We start from the raw sequence: 10,697 nt of genomic DNA, 5'->3' as shown, positions 1-10,697 counted from the left end.
CACAGCCAGTGGCTTAACAAGCAGGAACGGGCCTAAAGGAAGAAGAGTCAAATGGTCAAATTAAATGAGGGGAGGACACAAAACACCACAAAGCAGTAAGACTTCACAGCCTCTAATAAGCTGCGTGCCATTTTCATGTTTGTTTTGGTACATTAATAAACAAAAGACAATAATCTAATTAATAAATAATAGTTCAATGGCTATTTCATTTGCTTAACCCTTTACCATTCCACCCTCTTTTTTAGAGGGGTAGGGGATGTTCAGGGGTGGATAAAAAAAGTCCACAGTAGATGTCACATAGAAGTGGTGTACATCATCTGAAAGCTGAGAACCTGAAGATTAATTTGAGATGCAGCTCAGCACTGTGTGTCAAGTTGTTGTAGTCATCAATAAGAAATAAACATTAATTAATAAATAAGTTAACAATTAAAATAAATTGTGTATAAGGCCGTAGAACATGATGATGGCCATTCCCATGCTCTATTATGTTTCATAAATTGTTGCAGCAATTTTGGGATTGATACCATTTGTAACAAAGATTTGGTGCAAAATTTTGAATTATACATTTTATTAGTAAAACGATCAATAATCCCTCCAAAATACCACATTAAGACACCAAAACCTCGAGGAACACCACAGAAAAAGCCATGCTGTGATTTCATATCAAAAACGTTTGACATTTGGAGATATCTGCAAGAATTGCAATTTTCGGCGATTGAATGGCGAGCACTTCTGTTCTGGAAACTGTTCAGAAACCCCCTTATTGTCAATCTACCTAGGAAAAGCCATTGGCTCATTGGATCCACAAGAGACCCAGCTTTACAGTGATACCCAATTTATGTAATTCCAAGACTGTTTAGGGACCCCAGTATGCAGCAATATTCAAATATACCATTTTAGAATACGCAAGATAACACATTTATACTTCATTAAAAAAACGGCATGGTTTTTGCCCCAAACTGCATGTGATTATCATATATATCTGTAAAGGGGATACTCTTGGGTACCTATAGAATCCATTTTCATTCACATATCTTGAGGTCAGAGGTCAAGGGACCCCTTTGAAAATCGCCATGCCAGTTTTTCCAGACAAAATTTTGTATAACTTAGCGATCTTCCCGACAAGCTAGCATGACATGGTTCATACCTTTATGGATTCCTCAGGCTTTGTAGTTTGACATGACGCCAGTATCTTCACTTTTGCTTGAAAATTCAGCCTGCAACAACCTCTGAAGGACAGAATAGTGGCCGGGCCCGCCGGCGGGCCGTCAGAGCTTTAAAATGTGTGATGTTATGAGTGATCTTTATTAAATCTACCGTGAATGAAGAGTCTGCACGCTACTGAAAGACTTTTGGCGTAGCATGCGTAAATTTACGGCGCCTATTCTTTATCGTTGCCTTTGAAAACATGACACCGCCTCCCTGCTGTCAGACCAGGAGTTTCCTCTTCATGGTCAGTCTGTAGATGATTTGGTAACCATCGTCCCAGCCGTAGAGCTGTTTCTCCTCAGGGTTGTATTTCAGACTGGCGTGGGCTCCATACCTCCGGGGAAAGTAGATCAGGGGGGCCTCCTCGCTGACCACCATGTCGTTGACGTCAAACAGGCACTGGATTCGGGAGCGGCTGGCCAGGCGGGTGTTGTAGACGACATAGACGGTCCCACAGACTACGAAAGCCGCCTCTGCGTTCTCCCGTGGGCACCGGGTGTCCCAGATTTGTTCTATATCGAGCGTGGCGGGATCCATCTTCGCAAGGTTTATGTTTGGCTCACTGTCACTGCTGGCGTACAGGAGCCAGAGACCTTCATCGTCTGCTGCGAGGTCTGCAACGGTTTCTGGGTTGAGGTTGTAAACGGTAGCGTGGCTCTCCACTGGGAACATGGCGGCATCTGTCACCGAGCCACTCAGCAGGTCATATTTGACCACCTGCACGTCCGTATCTGTGTCCTGCTGTATGTAGTACAAATAGCCGTTATAGACGGCGCTGCCAGGACCGCTGCACTCAGAGGGAAGCTTGATCTGTCGGCTGCCGGTGACGCCAGGAGAGCGAGAAAAGTCGCGTACAGAATTGAACTGGTAGATGTTGTCCCCTGATGTCCCGTTAAAGACGTAGACCTTGGACGACCTGGGGTCTCTGGTCCACATGCCCTTGGGACTGCCAACTCTCTTCAGGATCTTCACTGATCTGATGCCAGAGATGATGTCCACACAATCTGCAACGAGATAAAACAGAGAGAGAGAATGTTTTTGTGCTTAAAGAAAGTAACAGTTTGCTGTACTGTCGAGCTTTCCTTTGTCACATGATATCGTCAATGTTACTTATCATAAAAACACAGGACTCTTCCAGCTTATGTAACGATCCCTTAGGTTTATGTTATGGCCACCAGACCTGCATTTCTGAGAAGACGTTTTGTCTGTCATTTTGGCATGGACGGCTCAAAATACTACAATACCCATGAGCATTGTTTGCCATTGGGATGGAGAAGAAACCAGTGAGAGGCAGGAATCAGAGTGGTAGCAAAGAACTTATATTGCTTAGAAGTGAAAGTCAATTGTTTGTTCCATTGCAACATCAGTGTGCAGCTACAGAGCTACTCCTCTGCCATTTTGGACTGAAAGCGACTACCGAACGCCTGTAAAACGTCTGCCTACAGTACAAAGTGCCGTAAAAAGTAAAATAAAATTATTTCTATTCTATTGTCATAATTTTTATTTCTCTACCGAAATGGCCTGTGTTGAACAATAAAAATATTATAAATATGCATACTTTTATAACTATTTACTTTTTTATTATTATTTATTAATATATTTTAATAAATAATTATATTATATAATAGAATAATAGATTATTTATTTATCAAACTACTTCCCAGAGGAGCATAAAGTGAGCGATGGACATGAGTGGAAGTTAGAAAAATCCAGCACACAGATTTTGAGAGCGATATCAAACTTTTTTATGTCAAGGATCCAAAATAGATGTCCAATAGACCACAGACCATGGAAGTATAAGAGGTTGTGTCCTGTGCTTTTGCCCTGTGTGTTAGTAAATAGCCTACAACTACATTCAATTCTGTTTATGTCATGCTACTAGCACTACTAGCTACTGGCCGATAGCCGGTTGTTTGGGACGTTTATACATCCAACACGATACAGGCTTACAGCATACAGCCCATGGGTGTATTATAAGATCATAAAGTGATGAATTACAGCCAATATATCCCTTATTACAGCTGCATACACCTAGCAGGAAGCTGGCAGAACCAGATATGTCATGTGAACGTGCAGGGCAGTGCAATCTTGTGGGTCTGATACACGTTTATTATGCCAAGGAAAATAACTGTGGATTTGGCTATTAGCAAATTTAAGAACTTTTAGGTCATAACGATTTAAATGAGGGCTATTTAAGTGTTCATACTGGAAAGTTGATTTACCTAAAAGAAAAAGTCACCAACTGCAGCTTTAAGAGGAAACAACAAGGGAAAACCATGTGTTGCAACCAGGTGCTGCACCTCAGATTAATTACCTGTCTATTGTTGGAAAAATTGGACAATTATTATAAAAAAAATTCCACAGGTGTGAAGGTAATCTAATTTTCATAATTTAATTTAGATTTCCATCTTCCAGCTGGCACTATTAGTTCCATTAGCACGTTTCCGTACGGTGCCATTCCTCGGCTGAAATGTGCATTTGCATCCTAACATTTAGAAAACATCAAGCAGCCTGCAGCAGTCAATATCTGGCTCTCCAAATGAAGGCAAATTCAAACCAGTCAGGGGGAAATTGGACACACAGACTCGTAATGAGAGGAAGTGCAGCACACAGAGAGCATGAAGATGTCAAAAGGAAGAGTAATACAATGCTTTCACTAAAGCGCACAAACAAAAGGATGTCCTCCCGATGTGTCCTGGAGCGAAATTAACATCACGCTCACAAATCTGAAATGGGTCGCCACAATGCGGCAAAGTTCGTTTTGGGTCACTTGACAGACATTTACAATGGTTCACTGTGCGGGGCGAACATGAGCTCTGAGAGTAACGGCGCTGACCTCAGGGCAGCTTCCTGTCCCTCCTCTCTGCAGAGACACAGCCCCAGATTGCACAGGAGATTTTACACACATAAACTAACAGAGAAGCCTTTGCTCTGCATTGTACCATCATCCACAGCATGACTGGCATTATGATTCTGAGCAGGGCGGTTCTGATATTACTACATAATTCTTGAATTTATTTAGTTATTGATTGTCTTATTAATAAGTCAGCGTGAATAATAAAGAAATCAATATTGTTTTCATTTGGTTTTGCGAGAAGAGTAAATGGTACCAAAGGAATTGAGCTTTTAGAACCAATTATAAATATAGATCTTTTGAGTAGGCAGATTGCAGCAAATGTGATTTTATTTTTTTATTAAAATCGTGTGCCTCTGTTTACTCCAGTGTCCTCCGGTGCTCCTAACAGCCAGTTTCAGAGACTTCGTTTCCTACATTCTGGTGACTTAGAAAGAATGAAAATAACAAAATAATAAGTAAGTATAGTAGTAAGTAGTAGTAAGTGTTAAACTTTTAATTTTACCATTAATTCTCAGGAAAGAAAACTTTGGCATGTGAATTGCTGGTATAAACTAATATTCATCAGTTTTCATAAATTTTTTGCCATTGCTGGAGTATTTCTTTCTCTTAGTACTCTCCATTTCCCTCTCCTTCTCTCACTCACTGAAGGCCCTTTCAGACACAACGCGACAACTGCACCACTGCGCTCTGAAACCCGTTATTTCGAATGGCTTGTCGCTGCGTCGAGCAAAGCCTAACTTTGAGCGCTGCACGCTGCGATGTACGCTGAACCCAGTGGCAAGCGCAGACTGTTCTCCTTCGCCGGGAAAAAACATTTGGTTTAGCTCTATTGCCGCCCGGGTGGAAACAGTAGTGCTTATACAAGCTGTACAGTGCCAGGTCGAGATAATGAAAAAGGAAAAAAAGTGTGAAAATTTGCCATAAATCTGGAGAAATGTGGGAGAATTGTGAACCCGGGAGGAAACCAGGAGAGGGCAATGAAAAACGAGAGTCTCCTGTGAAAATCGGGAGGGTTGGCATCTGCAACATTTCACAGAAAACAACCAATCAGAGCCGAGCTGAAGCCTGCCGTCTCTGAGCAATGAACAGCCAACAGGAACACTATCTAGATTTTTTAAGCCTGAAAACAGAGCCATGAGGAGGAGCAGAAGTCTAGTTTTCTCTCAGAACACTTGAATTACAATATGCTAAAAGGTTATTTTGGAATTTTTGCCCAAATGATGCCAAAAACATTCTGCCTACAGCCCCTTTAATGTGCACATTCAGTGCTGACGACATAAAGTCTGAAGTGTTCCATGGAATTACAAATGTGCGTTTCACAACTTTCCACATCACGCTTTAAAAAAGAGTTATAAGTCCCCGTATTATGAAGAGTAAATGACTCAGTGCAGCAGTTATATCTCAGCATTGTTTGTGGCTGCACGCCTTGGGACCTGAAGATTATAAAGACAAATGCTGTGCTCAAACAGTGTAAGCAGGGGAGTAGCTGTGCTGAAATAAATGAGTTGCATCAAGCTACATTTCTCCTGGAAAACATGACTGCCCACTGACTCAAAGCACTCCGTTAAATGACTTGTAACAGCGCTGTGTTTGTTTCCCATTTTCCAGAGCCATGGCTTTGCCAAGACAGCAACTCTGCAAAGGGGGTGGTAGCCTATTTGCCTGGTGTGATGTTTGATGCTATAAACTACTGTAGAGCATACAACCTATATATATATATATCCCATGGGTTCTGACTGTGCCAGAGCTCCTTCATGAATGAAAATTAAAGATCAAAAGCAGCCATCCCGCAGAGGACGTTTGTCTGAAGTGTGTATGTACTTCCCTGCAGCTCACCAGAGACTCTGGAGTGCAGCTCCTCCCAGTCTTCTTCCTCCTCTTCCTCTCCTCTGCTCTCCTCCAGCCCCCAGGCTCCCTGCTCCACCACCTTGTCCGCCTTATTCGCACACGCCCGAGGGGAAGTCTGGGTCTCCACGTAGTCCATCTCTCGCTCCACCCGGTCCACTCGGACCGCAGCTCCTTCAAGGTCTTTGGACATCATGCTGAACTCATTTCTCAGCCCATCCATGGCCTCAGCAGTCAGCTTTTTGAAATCCAGCAGCTCCGTGTGGTAGCGATGGGATTGTCCGTGCCACAACAGCATGCGGTCCTAACCAGACGTGAGCACAGCAAAACAAGTGTTAGAATTAACTGAGTTTTTTTGCTGGTTTTTACTAAAGCCACTACCTGACCGCTGATTACTAATGTCAGTATGCCAACATAGTCACATTAACAACGCTAACATGCTGATGTTTCGGCAACACATTCTCACTCCCAACTCGTAAAATACCGGCGCTTGGGGTTGGTTAAGCAGGTATAATGTTTATGTTCACCATTTTAGTTTAGTGTGCTAGGCTTTGCATGCTGAGGCTGATGGGAATGTCATTAGTTTTTCAGGTATTTGGTCATACACAAAAGTATTGGACACATTAAAACGTTAACCCAATAATGGCGCTACATGAAAAGTCAAGGATCACCAAAAGGTATGCCAAGTCATTTGGAGGGGAACATGAATGGGTGTACCAAATTTCAGAAAAATACATCCAGTAGTTAACCCGCTACTGTACAGCAATATCATTGGTAGTATGCTGATATTAGCATTTAGCTCATATTACAGCCTCACAGAGCCAATGGCATGGCCATAGACTTTTAAGGGCCTTTCCCATCTCCAAGTATGTACATCCTCAACGGGCATTTAACAAAATGAGACATCCTTTTCATTTGACGTAAGGCACTGCTATATCAGCTGTCCATTGTCATGCCGCTTTTATACGTCACATGCCGAAAAGACAAAGGATACACCGATGTATCCTCACTTATAGCTCCTCCAGCAAGCCTCCTCGCTCCGAGATCAGAGACGGGGCCCCGTTCATTCCCATGAAAATTTTACTTCAGAGTATAAAATCATCCGCATCCATGGGTCCCGTAGAGCAAGCGCACTAGCGTTTCCTTTAAGCCAAGTTCACACTACAAGACTTTCAATGTCGGCAGATCGCTGTAGTGTTCACACTACACAACTTGCTGTCTGTCTTGTAATCGGGAGTCTTGAAGTTGTTCGTGATTTTCACACTACATGATTGACTGGAGACAGGAGGTAACACGCTACAAGATCTTTCACCGGGAGGAATCCTCGATGAGGTCTCCAAACTACGTTTTGTCACGAAAACACACGCGAGAAATACACGGTAAATGACGTGATACCATATGTGAGACACATTGCTGATGTTGTTGTTGGCGCGTGTTTACAAAATAGCCTGTTTCCACCAGTTTCTACACTCTTTTTTTTACTATTTACTCCTCTAGGTTCAACAACAACTTTGCTCCGTGTTGCAAATGCAACACATACAGTAAGTACCTATTGTTACAGGCGACCCCTCCTCCCCCAGGTTTCCCCTCAACCTCTGTCTTACGCTCTCATTGGCTGTAGCTCGTGGCCGGAGTCCCTGACAGTTCCAGATATTTAGCATGCTAGATACAGTATGTGAACTGTGTCTGCAAGGCGTCTATGAGCAGTTCACACATGACGAGCGGAGCGCCAATGTGCGAGCGGCAAGCCAACGCCGATTTGCCTCTAATCGGCGGCTTTTGTTGGAGAGCTCCAAAAACTGTCAGGGAGCGGAAAATCCGGGTTAAAGTCGTGTAGTGTGAAATGGGCATTAACCCTGGCTCCCAGCCCTCGGTCCAGTCTCAGTCTAGGGCTCGTTCACAAGAACGGAGAAAGAGAAATAACTCCGGATTTGGCTATTAGTGCATTTTACAAATTTTAGGACCTAATGATTTAAATAAGAGCTATTCAAGAGTTCATACTGGGAAGTCGATTTACTTAAAAAAGAAATGATCTACTGATTTACAGATGTCTCTTTCCCAATGTAAGGCAATGTGAAAACGTCTTTTTGGTATGGCATCACGTAATGGACCCATAAGTTGTAATTCCACAGTTTGGCCACTATGTCAAATTTGCTTCAGAGCCTGGCACTCTTCCTGGGGGCTTGCTCGAGAAGCATTTTAGAAATCGGGACATCCTTCAAGATAGAGCATTGAGATTGATTTCCGGTTCACAAGACGGAGGATCGAGGAGCAATAAGGCAGAAAATAAAGAAATGAGAAAAGCCCTTAGTCTTGTTGCCTACTAAAGCATTATCACCATCACCGAACAGCACACAGTTCTTCAGCGTAGTGATTGACACAGTCATAGTGACAGCTAAATTATTCAGAGCAAGATGTAATAACTGACGGCCTTCTCCACAGTCTCTTTCGCCACAGATTCATTTTCTCTCTTTGCTTGCTGTGGGCCTGTGGTCAAATGGAAATGAAAGTTCAATGAAAACATGCTTGATGAATTGCCGTGTTGATATCAATGCAGAAGTCGAACCAGCATATTGGAATTGAGACTGGAGGGAAACCACAGGGGGTTGAAGAGAGCCGGATTTAGCTGTAAATAGACGATTCATTTCATGCGGATAACAGCTTTAAGATTGTCTTTCTGTGCATTGCAGCCGTACGGAGGATGAAAAGGAAATATCCGACTCTGAAAATATACTCCAAAAGAATACATTAAAAAAATTATTTAAATGAGAGTTCACTGAAATTACTCACCGAGGCAACCAGACATGTAATACTCTTGCATTTCATATCATAAGCCAACAAAAGCCTTCCCTTACACAAACTTTGCTGTCTCATAACCTCCCTATCAAAACACAATACTGAACTCTCAGCAATTTGATTCCTACCCTCCGGCACTTTGTTGCAACACAGCGTCATTCTACCTTTGCAGAACACATCTTTCTATTAGGATGTTGGGATGTTTCACACCATGGCAGCAAAGGTTGAGCTTGTACTCATTACTGAAGTGTCATTGTCTTAAAACGCTGAAGAAAAGGTAATGTTGTCGGACAGAACCTGCATGTTGCATTCATCGACTGATGTTCCCTCAGGGGCCCCTGCAAAGTTGATGAGCTGGGCAGAGATTGCATTAATTAGACTGCATTAGTTGAGACATTCAATTCACATAAAAAGAGGTAGTCTGGAAGTATAAAATATCCACTTGTATTTCTAAATGTTTAACGACTGTTACTTCAGACATCTGACTTCAAGCTGTGGTAGGCTGATTGGAGCAAATATGATTAAAAAAAGTTATTTTTTTAAAACGTTTGCTATATCCTGGCAGCAGTGCATGAGATAGGTAATAAAATAAAATCATGTGCCTCTGTGTCCTCCGGTGCTCCTAATGGTATCTGCAAGATTTCACAGACTGGAGGAAAACAACCAATCAGATCAAAGCTGAAGCATTTCCGTCTCTGAGCTGCTGTCAATCACTCGCAAACTCCGATCAGCGCTGCCTAGTTTGACTGTTTGATCGGAATTTGCGAGTGATTGACAGCTGCCTACGTTGAATGAACAGCCAATAGGAACGCTCTCTCTCTGAAATGACCTGTGATTGGTCAAAGTCTCCCGGCCCAGGTTAGATTTTTTAAAGCCTGAAAACAGAGCCATGAGGAGGTGCAGAAGTCTAGTTTTTGCTCAGAACACTTGAATTACAATATGCTGAAAGGTTATTATGAAATTTTTGCCCAATGATGCCAAAAATATTCTGCCTCCTGTTGCTTTAACGAGTTACATTAACGCACTTTTTTTTTTTTATCTCTGCATATTGCATATACTCTTTATACTGTACATTTTTGCACACAGGTCAATAATTTGCAGAATATATTTGACATTTTTTCTACTTTTTATTGTATTTATTTTTTAAATTTTATATGTATGATTCTTGACTTTTTCTTTTTTTTTTTTCTTTTTTTTTCTTACTGTGTTTATTCTTATGACACCAAAGCAAATTCCTTGTATGTGTAAACCTACTTGGTAATAATACCTGATTTAGGGCAATCTATGCTGTCCCTTAACTCGTGGAAAACTACAGTACATTGATCAATCATCAGTCATTTAAAGGGATATTGCTTCTTACCTCAATAGCCAACAACCTGTTCTCCAGATAATCCATCAGCCCCTGGTAGTAATACTGGGCTCCAGTGAAAGCCCAGGCGGTGGAAACAAGGAGGACAAACACCGGCTTCATTGTGAGCCGATCAATGGGGACAGCTGAGTTTCTTTGTCTGTCAAGATTTCAGATGCTTCTTCAGGTTTTCCTCTCCCAGAACTGTCCTCAGAGCCTCACACGACCTATAAATACGTTGTATACAGTAGAACTACCTCTGCAAAGAGGTGAGAAGGATAGAGAGCGAGCAAGAGGCCGCTCTGAGAGTTTCCAATTCTTTGACCGCTCTCACTTTGCTGGAATGTTTTCACAAACTCTCAGGGAGGAGCCTTGTGCCTCTTACCCCTCTCTGTCCCCAGAAAGTGAATGTGCTGCTCGCTCCACTCAACTCTGTGCAAGCGTGCATGTTGGTGTTTGTTGCACACGTTGTACACACTGTCTCAGGCACGTAAGCAGGGATAATACAGACAGAACTAAGCAGCTCTGTGGACTATTACTTCTTACACAGTTTAAATGAATTTAATAACTGCAGTGATACAGTCCAGAAAACTGCAATTTATGTTGCCTGTCACGGCCGGTAAGTACAGGCAACAGAGGGAG

General features: G+C 42.4%; 1 protein-coding gene across 2 annotated transcripts; it reads right to left on the bottom strand.

Annotated features, from left to right (window-relative positions):
- Window positions 1-523: 523 nt before the first annotated feature.
- On the bottom strand, window positions 524-10,607 carry olfml3a (olfactomedin-like 3a). Of its 2 annotated transcripts, none has more exons than XM_074643284.1 (3): window positions 10,068-10,607; window positions 5,903-6,215; window positions 524-2,213 (listed from the first exon to the last, which is right to left on the bottom strand). In XM_074643284.1, the coding sequence occupies exons 1-3, from the start codon at window positions 10,176-10,178 to the stop codon at window positions 1,429-1,431; spliced, it is 1,209 nt and encodes a 402-aa protein (XP_074499385.1). In that variant the 5' UTR covers window positions 10,179-10,607; the 3' UTR covers window positions 524-1,428. The 2 variants fall into 2 exon arrangements, with proteins under 2 accessions (XP_074499385.1, XP_074499386.1); XM_074643285.1 differs by lacking the exon at window positions 10,068-10,607 and adding an exon at window positions 6,922-7,867.
- Between the last annotated feature and the right edge of the window lie 90 nt (window positions 10,608-10,697).

This window comes from Sebastes fasciatus, chromosome 8 (genome assembly GCF_043250625.1).
Source record: "Sebastes fasciatus isolate fSebFas1 chromosome 8, fSebFas1.pri, whole genome shotgun sequence".
Lineage (NCBI taxonomy): Eukaryota > Metazoa > Chordata > Actinopteri > Perciformes > Sebastidae > Sebastes > Sebastes fasciatus.
Note: the sequence above shows the minus strand (reverse complement) of the source record. Positions and strands in the feature narration are given on the sequence as shown.